At 47.9% G+C, this 19,639-nt stretch overlaps 1 protein-coding gene across 6 annotated transcripts in view; it reads left to right on the forward strand.

The window, feature by feature from the left end:
- The window catches only part of tns1b (tensin 1b), a 571,744-nt gene that overhangs the window by 184,274 nt on the left and 367,831 nt on the right, over positions 1-19,639 (forward strand). For 5 of the 6 annotated variants that reach the window (XM_059647607.1, XM_059647608.1, XM_059647610.1 and 2 more), the window contains exon 3: positions 5,331-5,368. In XM_059647607.1, the coding sequence (XP_059503590.1) occupies positions 5,331-5,368 (38 nt within the window). Of the gene's footprint in view, positions 1-5,330; positions 5,369-5,797; positions 5,971-19,639 lie in introns of those variants that run through there. The other variant, XM_059647612.1, reaches the window with a different exon arrangement.

Here is a 19,639-nt window from a genome sequence, read left to right on the forward strand (position 1 = left end):
GCTCACTGGGTTTTTGAAGATGAAGAGTTATGTAGACTCGAAACATTAGCTTGCTGTCTCTGTACGGATGCTGCCTGAGCCATTGTGGTTTGCAGCAGGTTTTTGTTTCCAGCACAGATTCCAGTATCTGCAGTAATTCGCTCCTGCAGTGCGGATATAGACAGGTTTAGCCAGGGGCATATAATGTGGCAGAAGGGGATAAAAGTGTAAGAATGAGCGTGCCCATTTTGGTGGGAAGAATGGAATTGCAACCTGTGATTTAAATGGAGTCAGGTTGTTGCTCTCTGGGATACAGAGGGATCAGACTCTGATCCAACGCCCAGGACTGAAGCAGCAGAGATTCCTTTCAGTTCAATATTCTGAAGGATGAGACCATGTCTTCTGTCCCTCACTCCAAACTTTGTTTCCGAGCTCCCAGCTCCATCCCTCTCCCAGACGATTACCTGAGGCTGATCCAAGATCTGATCCTGATCTGAGTTTCCACCTAATCCCCGCTTTGTAAAATCACCCCAGCTTCGCCCCTGCCTCCACATACTGATACTCTCATTGGCTTTGGGGTTGACCCTTCCTATAGTAGGCTGTAGGCTGGTCCCCACAATCTAGCGTCAGGTCATTGAGAGCTCCCTGGTGTTGGGCATGTTCCGAGTGGGTTCAGTGCCTCTGCCGTGATGCGCTGGAGCAAACATCTCTTTCCGTTGCCTGCAATCCTGACCCCAACCAATGTCCCGTTCCCGTGCCTGTGGAGTACTGTAACATTCAAACTGAAATATCTCTGCACCAGGCTCTGCCTTGTGCTCATCGCACCGTGTCCTTTGATCATGATCATCACTGTATGGTTAGTTAAAAAGTAATCTCTCTTTGGGAAGTGTAAGAAACCATCATTATCTTCCAGGCAGAGTGTTCCAATGTGAATCAACTACTTCCTGTGGTAACGAATCCCACAGGCTCACTACTCTTTGGGTGAAGAAATGTCTCCTCATCTCTCTCCTAAATGGTTTACGCTGAATCCTCGCACTGTGACCCCTGGTTCTGGACACACCCACCATCAGGAACATCCTCCCTGCATCCAACCTGTCTGGTCCTGTTAGAATTTTGTAAGTCTCTATTAGGTCCCCCCTCATTCATCTGAACTCTGACGAAAACAATCCCAAACGAGTCAATCTCTCCTCATTTGTCAGACCCATCATCCCTGGGATCAGCCCGGTAAACCCTCACGTTTGAGTAGGTCGGGTCTGTACTCATTGGGGTTTAGGAGAATGAGAGTCGACCATATTGAAATATACAAGATTCTTAGGGGGCCTGACACAGTAGATTTGGAAAGGCTGTTTCCCCTTGTGGGAGAGTCTAGGAACAGAGCATGTCATCCACAGGAACATATTTAAGAGACGTCGAGATGTAGCATTTGGGGTAAAAGGTTGTGGGGAGAAAGTAGGATTAGGCTATTGAGTTGGACAATCAGCCATGATCATGAAAAATGGCAGCACAGGCTTGAAGGGCCAAATGGCTTCCTCCTGCTCCTAATTTCCGTGTTTCTATGTCCTCATAAGACAGTCCGTCCATATCTGGGATCAGCCTAGTGAAATTTGTCTGGACTGTCTCCAATGCCAGTCTGTCTTTCCCTAGATGAAGGGCCCAAAATGTTCGCAATATACTGGCTGTAGTCTGACTAGTGCCTTGCATTGCTAACCCTCCCAAGTTTTATACTCCACTCCCTTTGAAATAAAGGCCAACATTTCATTTGCCCTGCCTATTGCCTGCTGAACCGCCCCCTTGACCTGTCCGTCCTCCCTGGACTGACCTATCTTCTCCCTACCGCCCCACCTACACTCACCTATAGTGTCTCCGTCCCCGCCTCTTTGACCTGTCTGTCTCCTCTCCACCTATCTTCTCCTCTATCCATCTTCTACCCACCTCCTCCTGTCTCCCTATTTATTTCAGAACCCCCTTCCCATCCCCCATTTCTGAAGAAGGGTCTAGGCCCGAAACGTCAGCCTTCCTGCTCCTCTGATGCTCCTTGGCCTGCTGTGTTCATCCAGCTCTACGCCTTGTTATCTGGAATCCTGCCTTTTTGTGATTCATGGATAGGGATGTACAAATGTCTCTGCTCTGTGGCATTCTGTGGTCTGTCGCCATTGAAATAATACTCAGCTTCTGTCAAAGTGAACAATCTCACACGTTCCCACATTATAATGTGCCTGCTGAGGTTTAGATTGCTGACTAAACCTGCCTATGACCCTTCTGTAAGCCAGGTTTAACATTGCACTATCGTTAAAACTGAAATAAGTCAAAGGTTGTGAGCAAATTAAAAAGTGTGAAAGGAAGAGCCAAAAGGGAAGGCCATTGGGTGGGGAATGGCGGCTCAGGGCTGAGAGGAAAGGCGATCCAATGTGAGCAAAGCCCCGGGTGCGTTTGCAGTTCCCACTGGAGAGGAGTCCATACGGTGAGCAGGGATTGCAGTCAACCAGGGCGAGAACAAACTGTGGTTCCACTCGGAAGGAGGATTTGCAGCAAATGTGGCAACCAGAAGGGAGGGGTAGGGTTTTAGATCTCCTGGGGCTGGCGTAGAAAAGGCAGGGGCTGTTCCCGAGGTATGTTCAGGAGACTTTCCAGTCAGGAAGGACCTGCTTCTGGGGAATCAAACGGATCAAGTGCCCAATGTCCTCCATCATCCCCATCCTCCGGGACTCACCCCCCCACTCTGCCCTCACCCCTCCACTCTGCCCTCACCCCCCCACTCTGCCCTCACCCTCCGACTCTGCCCTCACCCCCGACTCTGCCCTCACCCTGACTCTGCCCTCACCCCCACTCTGCCCTCACCCCCCACTCTGCCCTCACCCCGACTCTGCCCTCACCCCCCGACTCTGCCCTCACCCTGACTCTGCCCTCACCCCACCTCTTTGCATCCCCTCCACTTTGCCCTACTCTCACATTCTCCTATCCTAGTTTGCACATTCTCCCTGTGTCTGCGTGGGTTTCCTCTGGGTGCTCCAGTTTCCTCCCACAGTCCAAAAATATGCAGGTTAAGTGGATTGGCCATGCTAAATTGCCCATAGTGTGCAGGGGTGTGAGGGTTATTGGGGGATGGGTCTGGGTGGGATGCTGCAAGGGGTGGTGTGGACTTGTTGGGCTGAAGGGCCTGTTTCCACACTTTAGGGAATCTAATCTAATCTAATCTAATCTCCGCTTTGCCATCCCCCCACTCTGCCCTCCCCCCACTCTGCCCACCTCCCCCAGCTCTGCCCTGCACCCACCCCTATTCTGCCCAGCTGCCTTCACTGCTGAGATCCTCAATGGACATTTGAAGGGAAGCGGGTCAGGGTCATACTGGCAGTCAGAGAGCACTTACCATGTATTCCAGAAGGACAAGGGTGAGGAAAGAAGCAGTTCCATTTGTGTAGCACCTTTCAACATCCCTGGATGGCCCAAAGCACCTGAGAGTCATTGAGTTACTTTTTGGGGTGGAGTCACCGTTGTAATGTTGTTGTTGCAGTGATCCCCATTAAAATCGAGTTAAAGGAATGTGGTGTGAATAGAGATCAGAGATAATGGGAACTGCAGATGCTGGAGATTCCAAGATAATAAAATGTGAGGCTGGATGAACACAGCAGGCCAAGCAGCATCTCAGGAGCACAAAAGCTGACGTTTCGGGCCTAGACCCTTCATCAGAGAGGGGGATGGGGGGAGGGAACTGGAATAAATAGGGAGAGAGGGGGAGGCGGACCGAAGATGGAGAGTAAAGAAGATAGGTGGAGAAGGTGTGGGTGGGGAGGTAGGGAGGGGATAGGTCAGTCCAGGGAAGACGGACAGGTCAAGGAGGTGGGATGAGGTTAGTAGGTAGCTGGGGGTGCGGCTTGGGGTGGGAGGAAGGGATGGGTGAGAGGAAGAACCGGTTAGGGAGGCAGAGACAGGTTGGACTGGTTTTGGGATGCAGTGGGTGGGGGGGAAGAGCTGGGCTGGTTGTGTGGTGCAGTGGGGGGAGGGGATGAACTGGGCTGGTTTAGGGATGCAGTGGGGGAAGGGGAGATTTTGAAACTGGTGAAGTCCACATTGATACCATATGGCTGCAGGGTTCCCAGGCGGAATATGAGTTGCTGTTCCTGCAACCTTCGGGTGGCATCATTGTGGCAGTGCAGGAGGCCCATGATGGACATGTCATCAAGAGAATGGGAGGGGGAGTGGAAATGGTTTGCGACTGGGAGGTGCAGTTGTTTGTTGCGAACTGAGCGGAGGTGTTCTGCAAAGCGGTCCCCAAGCCTCCGCTTGGTTTCCCCAATGTAGAGAAAGCCGCACCGGGTACAGTGGATGCAGTATACCACATTGGCAGATGTGCAGGTGAACCTCTGCTTAATGTGGAATGTCATCTTGGGGCCTGGGATGGGGGTGAGGGAGGAGGTGTGGGGACAAGTGTAGCATTTCCTGCGGTTGCAGGGGAAGGTGCCGGGTGTGGTGGGGTTGGAGGGCAGTGTGGAGCGAACAAGGGAGTCACGGAGAGAGTGGTCTCTCCGGAAAGCAGACAGGGGTGGGGATGGAAAAATGTCTTGGGTGGTGGGGTCGGATTGTAAATGGCGGAAGTGTCGGAGGATAATGCGTTGTATCTGCCTCAACCCAATCTATCTCCTCCCACCTGGAAATCAGTTCTGGGACTGGAGCAGATTCCAGTCTCTCTCCTTTCTCTCTCTCTCTGTCATTCTGTGCTTTAAAAATATTCAGTGCCTGAGGCTAGAAGATTCTCCTGAAGTGCCTTCGCTGTGGCCGTATTGTGGGTTAAACAGAGTGGGCTGCTATTTGAGGGCAACCACATCATTCACACTGACATACCTGTCCCAGGGAGAGCTGGCAACTCGCCAGCAATTTCTGGCTGCAGGAGTCATCTTAAGAAACCATTACAAGAATTTCTGCATGCGCGCGCGTGTGAGTGTGTGTGTATGTGTGTGTGTGAGAGAGCGTGTGTGTGTGTGAGAGAGTGTGTGTATGTGTGGAAGAGTTTGTGTGCGTGTGTATGTGAGAGAGAGTGTCTATATGCATGTGTGTGTGTATGTATGTGTGAGAGTGTGTGTGTGTATGTGTGTGAGAGAGAGAGAGAGTGTGTTTCTGTGTGTGTGTGTGTGTGTGTGTGAGAGAGAGAGAGGGAGAGGGAGAGGGAGGGAGAAATGGAGTTTCTATGGAAGCGGGAAATGACTGACGTTAGTCAAAAGTACTTCATCCCGGGGTTGTCTCTTTAATTATGTGTTACTTAACATTTTTTACATTTATGGATCCTAGTTAATGTTTTTTGTCTCTCTCTCTCTCTCTCTGTAACTCCCACCTTCCCTCCCACTCTTTGTCTCCAGTTTGCAAACTGACATGTCACAGGAAGTGTGAACAGAAGGTAAGGCTTGTTTGCTGAATTCCATACTCATGTTTCTCGTTAAGCTGGCAGCATGGGCTATTGCTGTGGGGGAACTGAATGTGAAGGTGGGGTTGGCAGAGCTGGTTTGCTGGTGGGAGAGAGTTGGCGTTGGGTCTTGTGGGAAGAATGTTTGAAGCGGTGGGAGGGTTGGGGGGAGATTCTGTTCGACTCACCGCAGACTCATTCTTCAGATCATAATTATAACGTTAAAAATATTTGGAGTTGAAAGGGCCCTGACAGTGTTCTGTAGAACTCCCTCGGAGCTACAGTACTCCTACTTCATTTCCAAAGTCTGTAAAAAAAAATTGGAACAGGCCAAGTAAACATCCCCAGGCAGTCTGCAAGATTGGAATTTATCTTGAGGATTGGAATACAACGGGCAGGCAGTGATGTCCTGACTGGAAGAAGATCACCCATTGAGAGGAATGGGGCTCAGATCCTGGCCCCATTACCTCAGGGAAGAAGTCTCAGCCTGGGAGAGATTGCACAGCAGGAACACCAGAAAGAACCCCGCATTAGAAAGAGTTAAAGGAGAAGGCCATCTTGGAGAGACTCGGCTTGTGTTTCCTTCGGTTCCAACGGTTTGTAACGATGTCCAATTGCGATGTGTGGGATTATGGAAAGATTTTATACAGTCGGTAGAAAGAAAGCAATGCCTCAGATTGGGTAATCAAGGCAAGCAGATGGAATCTGGCAAACGGAATCAAAACATTGAGGAAGCAGCGGAGAAGGATAGTGGGAACAGTTCCCAGAAAGGTTGGAATGTTGGAGCTTTCGAGATGGAGAGTGACAGAGTTTAGGGAAGGTCAGGACATGCAAGGCAGACAAGGGGACTATAGGAGCATGTCAGAATTGAAATCTGAACACTGAATGACAGCATAGTCTCAAGGGGCAGAATGGCCTAATCCTGTTCCTGTGTTAACTTTCAAACAGGAAACAGTGCGGACTGTTGTCATGGAAACTGGTACCAGGGAGATGGATAAGGGAAATACCACACGGTCCTGGGAATGGGACTGAGTTCACTCAGAATGTGGGGTGCACATTTTAAGTAAACATGGCTCAAAATCTGCACAATGCTGTGGAAATGAAATTTTATTTTAAATAAAAGGAGACACATTGGGAAATGTCCCTCAATGTGATATTTGGAGGAAGTACATTCTTGACAAAATCAGAGTGGGGTGTCGAAGACTTGGGATTGTAAATGACTCACAGTGTATGGCATCAAGACCTAGTCCAAATGTGAGTAAATCTAACTGCCACGAGGGTCAGTGCTGAGGGAGTGCCGCACTGTCGGAGGGTCAGGGCTGAGGGAGTGCCGCACTGTCGGAGGGTCAGTGCTGAGGGAGTGCCGCACTGTTGGAGGGTCAGTGCTGAGGGAGTGCTGCACTGTCGGAGGGTCAGTGCTGAGGGAGTGCCGCACTGTTGGAGGGTCAGTGCTGAGGGAGTGCTGCACTGTCGGAGGGTCAGCGCTGAGGGAGTGCCGCACTGTCGGAGGGTCAGTGCTGAGGGAGTGCCGCACTGTCGGAGGGTCAGTACTGAGGGAGCGCCGCACTGTCGGAGGGTCAGTACTGAGGGAGTGCCGCACTGTTGGAGGAAGCCTGATGTTTCACTATGTGCAGTCTGCTTAGTGGATCATCTCAGAATCTGAAGTAAAATCAGAAATTGTCATAAAAACGCAGAGACCTGGCAGTATCTGTGGAGAGAAAGCAGAGGTAATCCTGAGTTTTTCCAACAATTTCTGTTTCTGTTTCTGATTTATAGTATCCACAGTTCTTTGTGTTATATCTGCCTGAGTGAAGATGCTGATGCTGTGCTCTGATGGCAATACGCAATAAATATAACTCTGCTATTTGTAAGTTGTCACGAAAGTGAAAGATTTTGTTAAATATTTTCAGCATTCCCCAGGTTCTTTGCTGTTCGGTCCTGGGTTGTTAGAGATCATGGTCAAGGCTTTTGTTTCTTCGAAGAGTAACTGTTCATTATAAGAGTTCATCAAATAGAGTCTAGTTGTGGGTAGATATGTATAAACCATTGGAATACAATGCTGCTATTAAAGCTGTAATCCTGTTATAAACTCACCCATACACAGAGAAGGAAGCACAGGATGGCGGGAATGACTGGGAAAGCCGCTCAGTGGTTTCTGTTCGCAGCATCTACCGAGAAGGTTCTTGTGCGGATCAAAACACTGTTTCTCTCTCTTTCTTCTCCGGATGCTTCCAGTGTCGGTGACACGGGGTGGCTAGATCACATGTAGAAAAACTCCCTAGCTTCTTCGTTTGATGTTATGGCTTGCAGCAACTGCTGAAGGTCAATGAGAATCGTTTTCTTCAGGTTTAAAGAGGTTTTTACTGCTTGGAACAGAGACAGCTCTTGGGCTAGGGGAGTACAGATCTTTTCACCTTCTCTTGTGAGGAGTCCTTCACGATTAGCTCCCAGAGAACTGTTCAGGTAGCTGTTGGCAAATAGTGGTCCTTTGTCATCGATAAAGGGTCACCAGTGTCCAGACAATCCTTTAGTTGTCATTTGTCTCCGTTTGCACACAGCCTTGGACCTAGCTCCTCCACATCTGCTCCTACTGCTGCTTGAACCAGGAGCTGTGTAAACATTGCTTATGATGAGTATCCAGTTCAATAACAAACAGTAAACACTTGGTAACCCTTGGTTTGTAAAATACTTCTTTTCTCATTTCATTCCACCTTTAAATAAAGAAAGATACAGTCTCTACATTGTAGAGCAGTAGAGTAAGAAGTTGCAATGTGTAGCATCATTCACGTAACTAAACATATGTCACAACATCATGGTCATTTTTTTATTCATTTGTGAGATGTGGGTGTCGCTGACTGGGGCCAGCATTTATTCTCCGTCCCTAGCTGCCCCTTGAGAAGGTGGGGGTGAGCTGCCTTCTTGAACCTTGGGAATCCACCTGCTGTAGTTTGACCCATAATTCCCTGGGGGAGGGAATTCCAGATTTTTCCAGGGAATTCTGGAATTCCCTCCCTAAGGGCATTGTGGGTCAACCCACAGCACGTGGACTGCAGCGGTTCAAGAAGTCAACTCACCCCCACCTTCTCAAGGGGCAACTAGGGATGGGCAATAAATGCTGGGCCCAGCCAGTGGAGTCCATGTCCCATGAACAATTTGAGAATAGTCAGATCGGCCATCATATGGGGCTGAATGGCCTACCTGATCTTTAGGATTGAGTTTTACTGATTTTGCTGACAGCCATGCGCAGCTGCAGGACATTTCCTGCCCATTAGATTTCATTCTCCGAACAGTAAATGACAACATTGACATTTCCACTCCAAATCGCTTTCTGTAACCAAAGACTCACCTTGTGTGATTCATGCACCAGGACACCCAGATCCCTCTGTACCACAATGTTCTGCCATCCCTCTCTGTTTAAATCACATGCAGTGGTTCTTATCCTTCGTTCGATGATGGATAAGTTCGTATCATCCACATGTTATGTTTTATTAGAGGGGGAATTGAACGCGTGAGTGGAGAGATTATGCCTCAGGTATACAGGGTACTGGTCAGACCTGATCTGGAATACTGTGTACAGCACTGCTCCGTAATTACAGAGGGATGGTCATGCTGGAAGCTGTTCAGAGAAGGTTTACCAGGCAAATCACTGGAATGAGGGGATCACCTTCTGAGGAAATGCTGGATAGACTGGGCCAGTAACTTCGTGAGGTTAGAAGAGACAGAGGGGACTGAATTGAAACAAATAAGACCCTGAAGGGAGTTGACTTGGGTTGAGGAATATGTAGAGGATGGCTTCTCTTGTGGGAGAACTGAGAACTAGGGGTCGCTGTTTAAAATTAGGGGGCCACCCATTTATAACAGAGATGAGGAATTTTTTTTTCAGAGCGTTGTGCATTTTTCGAATTCATTTCATCCAAAGGCCAGAGGATGCAGAATCTTTAAATGTTTTTAAGGCTGAGTGAGATCGATTCTTGCTGACTGAGGGGGTGAAAAATCATTGCAGGATATGCAGGAATGTAGAGCTGAGGTAAAATTTGATCAGCCATGATGTTATTGAAGATAGGAGCATGCTGAAACAGCTGAGTGGTCTCCTGTTGTCCTAAAGTTCTTGTACTCCATCGGCTACATTCTTCCCACTCACTCAATCAATACCCATTTAAACAAAAACAGAAGTTGCTGGAAAAACTCAGCAGTTCCGGCAACATTTGTGAAGAAAAATCAGTACAAAATGCAGAGGATTAGAATTGTGGGAGATATAGCAGTTTGGATCGGAAATTGGCTTATTGAAAGAAGACAGAGGGTGGTAGTTGATGGGAAATGTTCATCCTGGAGACCAGTTACTAGTGGTATACCGCAAGGGTCGGTGTTGGGTCCACTGCTGTTTGTCATTTTTATAAATGACCTGGATGAGGGCGTAGAAGGATGGGTTAGTAAATTTGCAGACGACACTAAGGTTGGTGGAGTTGTGGATAGTGACGAAGGATGCTGTAGGTTGCAGAGAGACATAGATAAGCTGCAGAGCTGGGCTGAGAGGTGGCAAATGGAGTTTAATGCAGACAAGTGTGAGGTGATGCACTTTGGTAGGAGTAACCGGAAGGCAAAGTACAGGGCTAATGGTAAGGTTCTTAGTAGTATAAATGAGCAGAGAGATCTCGGTGTCCATGAACACAGATCCTTGAAGCTGCCACCCAGGTTGACAGGGCTGTTAAGAAGGCATACAGTGTTTTAGCTTTTATTAATAGGGGGATCGAGTTGCAGAACCAAGAGGTTATGCTGCAGCTGTACAAAACTCTGGTGTGGCCGCACTTGGAGTATTGTGTACAGTTCTGGTCACCGCATTATAAGAAGGATGTGGAAGCTTTGGAAAGGGTGCAGAGGAGATTTACTAGGATGTTGCCTGGTATGGAGGGAAGGTCTTACGAGGAAAGGCTGAGGGACTTGAGGCTGTTTTCATGAGAGAGAAGAAGGTTGAGAGGTGACTTAATTGAAACATATAAAATAATCAGAGGGTTAGATAGGGTGGATAGGGAGAGCCTTTTTCCTAGGATGGTGATGGCAAGCACGAGGGGGCATAGCTTTAAATTGAGGGGTGAAAGGTATAGGAGAGATGTCAGAGGTAGTTTCTTTACTCAGAGAGCAGTAAGGGAATGAAACGCTTTGCCTGCAACGGTAGTAGATTCGCCAACTTTAGGTACATTTAAGTCGTCATTGGACAAGCATATGGACGTACTTGGAATAGTGTAGGTTAGATGGGCTTGAGATCGGTATGACAGGTTGGCACAACATCGAGGGCCTAAGGGCTTGTACCGTGCTGTAATGTTCTATGTTCTATGTTCTATGTTCTAAAATTTTGGGTCCAGTGACCCTGCTTCAGAACTAAGTTCGGAGGAAGGGTCATCGCACCCGAAATGTTCAGTTGGATTTTCCTTCACAGATGCTGCCAGACCTGCTGAGCTTTTCGAGCAACTTCTGTTTTTGTTCCTGATTTATAGCATCCACAGTTCTTTCTTTTTTTCCTTTAATGCCCATTTAAAGATTCTTTTGCAGTTACTTGACAACTCAGTTTCTGATCCATCGGTCTTCGGCAAATGTAGCAACCCCACATTCTCATTGAATCAAATGTCATCAAACATTCCCAACACAGGGACAGCACGGGGTTGGATACAGAGTAAAGCTCCCTCTACACCGTCCCCCCATCAAACACTCCCAGGACAGCACAGCACTGGGTTAGATACAGAGTAAAGCTCCCTCTACACTGTCCCCATTCAAACACTCCCAGGACAGGGACAGCATGGGGTTAGATACAGAGTAGAGCTCCATCTACACTGTGCCCCATCAAACACTCCCAGGGCAGGGACAGCACAGGGTTAGATACAGAGTAAAGCTTCCTCTACACTGTCCCCATCAAACACTCCCAGGGACAGGGACAGCGTGGGGTTAGATACAGAGTAAAGCTTCCTCTACACTGTCCCCATCAAACACTCCCAGGACATGGACAGCATGGGGTTAGATGGAGAGTAAAATTCACTCTCAACAGTTCCCATTGAAGTCTCCCACTGGGAACCTATTTAAAATATACTTATCCTTATGGTATTGATCGTGATATATTTGTTATGGCCTTACTGCGCTGGGGTGGCTTGTGGACCCGTTGACCGTGGGTTTGATAAAATGGGAAGTGAATTGTTTTGTTGTGGGACCCAATGACCTTTCTCGTGGTGGTGATTGAGATAGAAAGGGCATGGTGTTTGAGGGTGAAGGGATTGGCACCTAAATTCGAGCTCAGTCTTTGTTGGGAAGGTTCAAAATTGGCATTTGCTTCATCGATGGAGCCCCTCAGAGATCTTCGCCAACAGTGGGCACCGGGGTGGGGGTGTGGGGGGGCCCCGCACAGTCACAGTCAGAACATGAACATAAAACAAACAGAAGGCCCTGATAGGAATTGTGTACAGGCCTGGCCATAGTCAGGATGTGGGGAAGAAAATAAATCAGGAGCAAGAAAAGCTCCTTTCCAAGAGGTTGTGCTGAAGCTGGACAAAACTCTGGTGCGGCCGCACTTGGAGTATTGCATACAGTTCTGGTCACCGCATTATAAGAAGGATGTGGAAGCTTTAGAAAGGGTGCAGAGGAGATTTACTAGGATGTTGCCTGGTATGGAAGGAAGGTCTTACAAGGAAAGGCTGAGGGACTTGAGGCTGTTTTCATGAGAGAGAAGAAGGTTGACAGGTGACTTAATTGAATCATATAAAATAATCAGAGGGTTAGATAGGGTGGATAGGGAGAGCCTTTTTCCTAGGATGGTGATGGTGAGCACGAGGGGGCATAGCTTTAAATTGAGGGGTGAAAGATATAGGAGAGATGTCAGAGGTAGTTTCTTTACTCAGAGAGTAGTAAGGGAATGGAACGCTTTGCCTGCAACGGTAGTAGATTTGCCAACTTTAGGTACATTTAAGTCATCATTGGACAAGCATATGGACGTACATGGAATAGTGTAGGTTAGATGGGTTTGAGATCAGTATGACAGGTTGGCACAACATCGAGGGCCGAAGGGCCTGTACTGTGCTGTAATGTTCTATGTTCCATGTTCACTGTTAAAAGCCATGGAAGAAAGGTATGATTACAATAATCTTGGGGACTTCAATCTGCAGGTGGACAGGGATAAGCAGCTTGGGAGTGGATCCCAAGAAAAGGAATTTACGGATTGTCCACAAGATGGTTTTTATGGAGCAGTTTGTGGTAAGCCCACTAGGGAACAGGCAGTTCTGGATTTTCTGACATGTAATGAGGCAGATCGATTAAGGAGCTTAAGGAGACGGTGACTGTAATCCACTAGAATTCACTCTGCAGTGTGAGAGGGAGGAGCTGGATTCAGATGTAGCAGCGTTACAATTGAGTAAAGGGAATGACAAAGACATGAGGGAGGAGCTGCCCAGAGTTGATTGGAAGGGGAGCCTCGCAGGGAAGGCAGTGGAGCAGCAATTGCAGGAGATTCTGGAGGCAAATCAGGAGGCATAGCAAAAAAAATCATCCCAAGGAAGAAGAAACACTCTAAGGGGAGGATAAAATACCGTGGCTGACAAGAAAAGCCAGGGACAGCATAAAAGCAAATGATAAAGCAGACAATGTTGTGAGAACCAGTGGGAAGCCACAGGATTAGGAACCCTTTTTAAAAACCAGCAGAGGATAACTAAACAAACAATAACAGGGAATAGCAGGTAGAATACAAGGCCAAGCTGGTTTGAAGTATAAAAGAAGCTTGCAAGTGATTTTAGATATCTAAAAGGTAGGAGAGAGACAAGAGTGAACATTGGATTGCTGGAAGAATGAAGCTGGGGAAGTAGTAATTGGAAACAGACACAAGGTGGAAGAACTGATTTGGCACTTTGCATCAGTTTTCACAGGGGAAGACGCTCGCAGCATAGCAGAACTTCAGGAGAGCCTGGGGGTAGAGGTGAGTGTAGTGACCAACACTCAGGAGAAGGTGCTGGGGAAGGTGAAAGGTCTGCAGGTGGATGACTCACCCAGATCAGATGGTCTACACCCCAGGGTTCTGATGGAGATCGCTGAGGAGATTGCAGAGGCGGTGTTGGTGATCTTTCAGGAATCACTGGAGTCAGGGAGGGTCCCAGAGGACTGGGAAATGGTTGATGTAACACCCCGTTTAAGGAGGGAGGGAGGCAGAAAACAGGAAACTATAGGCCGGTTAGCCTGACCTCAGTCGTTGGTGAGATTTTATAGTCCATTATTGAGGATGAGATTGTGGAGGACTGAACTGCTGGGTAAAATAGGGCGGAGTTAGCACGGCTTCATCAAGGGGAGGTCAGGCCTGACAAATCTGTTAGAATTCTTTGAGGAGGTAACAAACAAGTTAGACAAGAGTGAGTCAGTGGATGTGATCTATTTGGATTTCCACAAGACCTTTGACAAAGTGCTGCACAGGAGGCAGTGAAATAAGATGAGTGATGATTTCAGGGGCAATGTATTAGAATGGATAGACGATTGGGTGACAAACAGAAGGCAGAGAGTAGGAATAAAGGGATGTTTTTCAGCATGGCAGCCAGCGACTAGTGGAGTTCTGCAGGGGTCAGTGTTGGGACCACAGCTGTTCATGATATGCACAAATGACCAGGACGAAGGAGCTGAGGGCATTGTTGCTAAGTTTGGAGATGACACAGAGATAGGTGGAGGGACAGGTAGTGTTGAGGAAGTGAGGGGGCTGCAAAAGGACTTGGACAGACCAAGAGAGTGGACAACGCAGTGGCAGATGGAATACAATGTGGGAAAGTGGGAGGCTATGAAGAATAGAGGCATAGACTGTTATCTAAATAGGGAAAGGGACTTAAGAAATCCTGAACTAAGACTCTTACAGTTAATGTGCAGGGTCAGTTGGCAGTTAGGAAGGCAAATGCCATGTTGACATTCATTTCAAGAGAGTCAGAATACAGGAGTGGGGAGGTCCTACTAAAGCCGTATAAGGCTCTGGCGGACCACATTTAGAGTATTGTGAGCTGTTTTAAGGAAGGATATACTGGTGTTGGAGGGGGTCCAGAGGAGGTTGACAAGAATGCCCCTGGGGATGAAGGGTTTGTCACAAGAAGAATGCTTAAGGACTCTGATTTGATTTGATTTATTATTGTCACATGTACTGAGATACAGTGAAATGTTTTCAAGAGGCGATATAACGTTTAGATACAGCACGTGGGATGAATGGAATTTAAGGTTATGGGGAGAAATCAGGGTTAAGGTGTTGAGTTAGATGCTCAGCCATGATCGTGATGAATGGCAGACTTGGCTCGAAGGGCCTTCTGCTCCTATCTTCTATGTATTCTTTTGTGTGTGATCGAGACAAATCATACCTCACATAAGTACATCAGGGAAATAGAGCAGCAAGTAGAATAAAGTGTTACAGCTACAGAGAAGGTGCAGTGAAAGATCAACTCTGAAAAATGAGAGGTCCATTCATAAATCTAATAATAGCAGGGAAGAAGCTGTTCTTGAATCTGTTGGTACATGTTTTTGAGCTTTTACATCCCCTGCCTGATGGAAGAGGGTGGAAGAGAGTAAAACAGGGATGGGAGGGATGTTTGATTATGTTGGATGCTTTCCCAAGGAAATGGGAAGTATAGATGGAGTCAATGAATGGTTACGTGGAACAGCCCCTTTTCCACACCTACACAGGCCCCAAACCCCACCTCTTCCTCCGTTACATTGATGACTGTATCGGCGCCACCTCGTGCTCCCAAGAGGAAGTCGAACACTTCATTACTTCACCAACCACCCCAACCTCAAGTTCACCTGGACCATCTCCAACACATCCCTCACTTTCCTGGATCTCTCTGTCTCCATCTCCGGCAACCACCTAGAAACTGATATCCATTTCAAGCCCACCGACTCCCACAGCTACCAGAATACACCTCCTCCCGCCCACCTTCCTGCAAAAATTCCATCCCCTATTCCCAATTCCTCCGCCTCCGCTGCATCTGCTCCCAGGATGAGGCAGTCTAGTCTCGTACATCTCAGATGTCCTCTTTCTTCAAGAACCGCAACTTAACCCCGACAGTGGTCGAGAACGCCCTCGAAAGTGTCTCCCGCATTTCCCGCAACACATCCCTCACACCCCGTCCCCGCAATAACCGCCAAAAAAGAATCCCCCTTGTCCTCACACACCACCCCACCAACCTCCGGATCCAACGCATCATCCTCCAACACTTCCACCATCTACAATCAGACCCCACCACTAAAGACATTTTTCCGTCCCCAACCTTGTCTGCCTTCCGGAGCAACCACTCTCTCCGGGACTCCCTTGTCCGCTCCCGCACACCTCCAACCCCACCACACCCGGCTCCTTCCACTGCAACCGCAGGAAGTGCTACACTTGCTCCCACACCTCCTCCCACACCCCCATCCCAGGCCCCAAGAAGACTTTCCTCATTAAGCAGATGGTCACCTGCACGTCTGCCAATGTGGTATACTGTATCTACTGTACCCGGTGTGGCTTCGTCTACATTGGGGAAAGCAAGCGGAGGCTTGGGGACTGCTTTGTAGAACACCTCTGCTCGGTTCGCAACAAACAACTGCACCTCCCAGTCGCGAACCATTTCAACTCCCCCTCCCATTCCTCAGATGACATGTCCATCATGGGCCTCCTGCAGTGCCACAAGGATGCCACCCGAAGGTTGCAGGAACAGCAACTTGTATTCCACTTGGGAACCCCGCAGCCCAATGGTATCAATGTGGATTTCACAAGCTTCAAAACCTCCCTTCCCCCCGCTGCATCCCAAAACCAGCCCAGCTCGTCCCCTCCCCCACTGCATCCCAAAACCAGCCCAGCTCGTCCCCTCCCCCACTGCATCCCAAAGCCAGCCCAGCTCGTCCCCTCCCCCCACTGCATCCCAAAACCAGCCAAGCTCATCCCCGCCTCCCTAACCTGCTCTTCCTCTCACCTATCCCCACCTCTCACCTCAAGCCGCACCTCCATTTCCTACCTACTACCCTCATCCCACCCCCTTGACCTGTCTGTCCTCCCTGGACTGACCTATCCCCTCCCTACCTCCCCACCCCCACTCACCTCTGCAGGCTCCATCCCCGCCCCTTTAACTTGTCTGTCTCCTCTCCACCGATCTTCTCCTCTCTCCATCTTTGATCCACCTCCCCCTCTCTCCCTATTTATTTCAGAGCCCTCTCCCCCTCCCCCTTTTCTGATGAACGGTCTAGGCCCGAAACGTTGACTTTTGTGCTCCTAAGCTGCTGCTTGGCCTGCTGTGTTCATCCAGGTCTACACTTTGTTATCTTGGATACTCCAGCATCGGCAGTTCCCATTATCTCTGATACAATGAATGGAAAGCTGGTTTGTGTGGTGGACTAGGCTATGTTCATATCTCTGTAACTTCTTGCTATCAAGAGCAGAGAAGTTGCCATGCCGAGCTGTGATGCAACTGGGTCTGTATTGGATGGAGCTTAGAAGGATCTGTATTGGATGGAGTTTAGAAGGATCTGTATTGGATGGAGTTTAGAAGGATCTGTATTGGATGGAGTTTAGAAGGATGAGAGGCGATCTCAGTGACCCTTACAGGATACAGAGTGGCCTTAGCAGAGTGGACGTGGAGATGATGTTTTCCTGAGTAATAGAGACTTGGACACAAGGGCACAGCCTTATGGTGAAGGACAAACGTTTTGAACTGAGATGAGCAGTAATTTCTTTGGGTGAATCTGTGGAGCTCATTGTCACAGAGGGCTGTGGAGACCAAGTGATTGAGAGTATTTAAGACAGAGATAGATGGGCTCTTGATTAGTAAGGAAGATCAAGGGTTTTTGGAGAAAGGCAAGAAAATGGGGTTGAGAAATATATCCACCATGATCGAATGGTGGAAAAGGGTTCAATGGGCTGAATAGGCTAGTTATGATTTTGTAGTCTTAATTAATGTGACCCAAAGCCTAACCTTATGTTTATCCCTAACCCAAACCCTAACCTATCCTAATTCCAACTCTACGCTTATCCATATCCCTATCTTTATTTCTATCCACACCCCTAATCCTCTCACTATCTCTATACTTGTTCACACTTCTATCAATATCCTCAAGCCTAACACTACCTCTAACCTTCTCCTTCTCTTCCTATCCTTATCCTAACACTACCCCTGACTTTATCTTAGCCCTTATTCATAATCCTATCTTTTTCCTAATGCTATCCCTAACCCTCCTTCTCTTCCTATCCTTATCCTAACACTCCCCCTGACTTTATCCTAGCTCTTATCCATAATCCTATCTTTTTCCTAATGCTATCCCTAACCTTCCTTCTCATCCTATCTCTCCCCCACTTGTTATCCCCAACCCTAACGTTATCCCTACCTAATTAATCCCTAAATCTATCCTTATTTCTACCCCTATCTCTAACCCTATCCTAAATGCTCCCGTTATTCCTATCCTTACACCTAGCCCTATTCTGAACACTATCCCTGTCCTTTTCCCTATCGTTATCACTAACTGGAATAACTCCACAGAGGCTGGTATCCTGTCTGGACACTGATCCAGCTCCCTTACAGCCTGGTCTCAGATCCTCCCGCCTTAATCTATCAGAAAAAACATTTAGCATCACCCCAGAGTGGGTGAGAAAGGTAGCATTCTGTCCCCTGGGGGCTCAATTATTTTACACACCTTCTTGGTCAATGATTTTTTTTAATGAGGCCAGCTTTTTATGTTCAGATTCAGGAATTAAATTTACTTTTCCCAAGCAGCAGGGTACGATTTGAGCTGGTGTTGACTGGATTGGTAATCCAAGCTTGTACGACTGAGTGAATATTTGTTCATCGATTTGTTTTTAGAACATAGAACATAGAACATTACAGCACAGTACAGGCCCTTCGGCCCTCGATGTTGTGCCGACCTGTCATACCGATCTCAAGCCCATCTAACCTACACTATTCCATGTACGTCCATATGCTTATACAATGACGCCTTAAATGTACCTAAAGTTGGCGAATCTACTACCGTTGCAGGCAAAGTGTTCCATTTCCTTACTACTCTCTGAGTAAAGAAACTACCTCTGACATCTGTCCTATATCTTTCACCCCTCAATTTAAAGCTATGCCACCTCGTGCTCGCCGTCACCATCCTAGGAAAAAGGCTCTCCCTCTCCACCCTATCTAACCCTCTGATTATTTTATATGTCTCAATTAAGTCACCTCTCAACCTTCTTCTCTCTAATGAAAACAGCCTCAAGTCCCTCAGCCTTTCCTCGTAAGACCTTCCCTCCATACCAGGCAACATCCCAGTAATTCTCCTCTGCACCCTTTCCAAAGCTTTTTAATTTTTCATTGGCTGTGGACGTCACTGGAAGAGCAGCATTTGTCGCCCATTCCTAAATTAATGAGTGCCGTTCTGTGTGCGAGGATGATTGTGTGTGCCTGGGCTTGTACTGCGTGGATGTGGAGATTCATGTCAATCTCTCTCTCTCTCTCTCTCTCTCTCTGTATATGGGGTTCTGGTTTTGTGTGTTTACATTGAACTGTGTTCAGTTTACAGCAGGCCATTTATCACCTCTGCACCAGAGTTACTGTTCCAAATGAGGCACCTCCCACACTATTGTATCTGTGTGTGCCTATCTGCATGTGTGTCTATCTGTGTTTGTAGGGGTTTCTGTCTGAGTTCGTAGGGGTTTCTGCCTGTGTTTGCAGGGGTTTCAGTCTGTGTTTGTAGGTGCTTCTGCCTGTGTTTATAAGGGTTTCTGTCTCTGCCTGTGTTTCTATGGGTTCCTGTTCTTCTGTCTGCCTGTGTTTCTATGGGTCCCTGTCCTTCTGTCTGCCTGTGTTTCTGAGGGTTCCTGTCCTTCTGTCTGCCTGTGTTTCTAAGGGTTCCTGTCTATCTGTCTGCCTGTGTTTCTAGGGGTTCCTGTCTTTCTGTCTGCCTGTGTGACAGTATTAGGTCAGTGTGTTGTTTTCTGATTTCCAGCCCTCCTCCCCATTCGCTTACACTGAACCCTTGATTGAGCAGGTAGAGGGCCCAGTGAGGGGCCACTGCATAGGGAGCTGTGGTTGAACTTGGCGAGTTAGTTAGTAAGAATGAGAAGGGTTAAAGCAGAGAACAGGACTGGCTGACCCAGAGGAGGTAGGCCTCAATGTAATCTGTCATCCAATTAATGGTCGTCTGGTTCCAGTTTGCTGATTTGATAAGTGGAGAGGATTTTAAAAAAAACTGATTTCCCCATGACCTGTGAGGAATTCACAGCTGCATCGTGTTACCAACAGGAATCTGACAGGACTCAATGTGAAC

Source organism: Stegostoma tigrinum, chromosome 7 (assembly GCF_030684315.1).
Source record: "Stegostoma tigrinum isolate sSteTig4 chromosome 7, sSteTig4.hap1, whole genome shotgun sequence".
NCBI classification, from domain to species: Eukaryota; Metazoa; Chordata; class Chondrichthyes; order Orectolobiformes; family Stegostomatidae; genus Stegostoma; species Stegostoma tigrinum.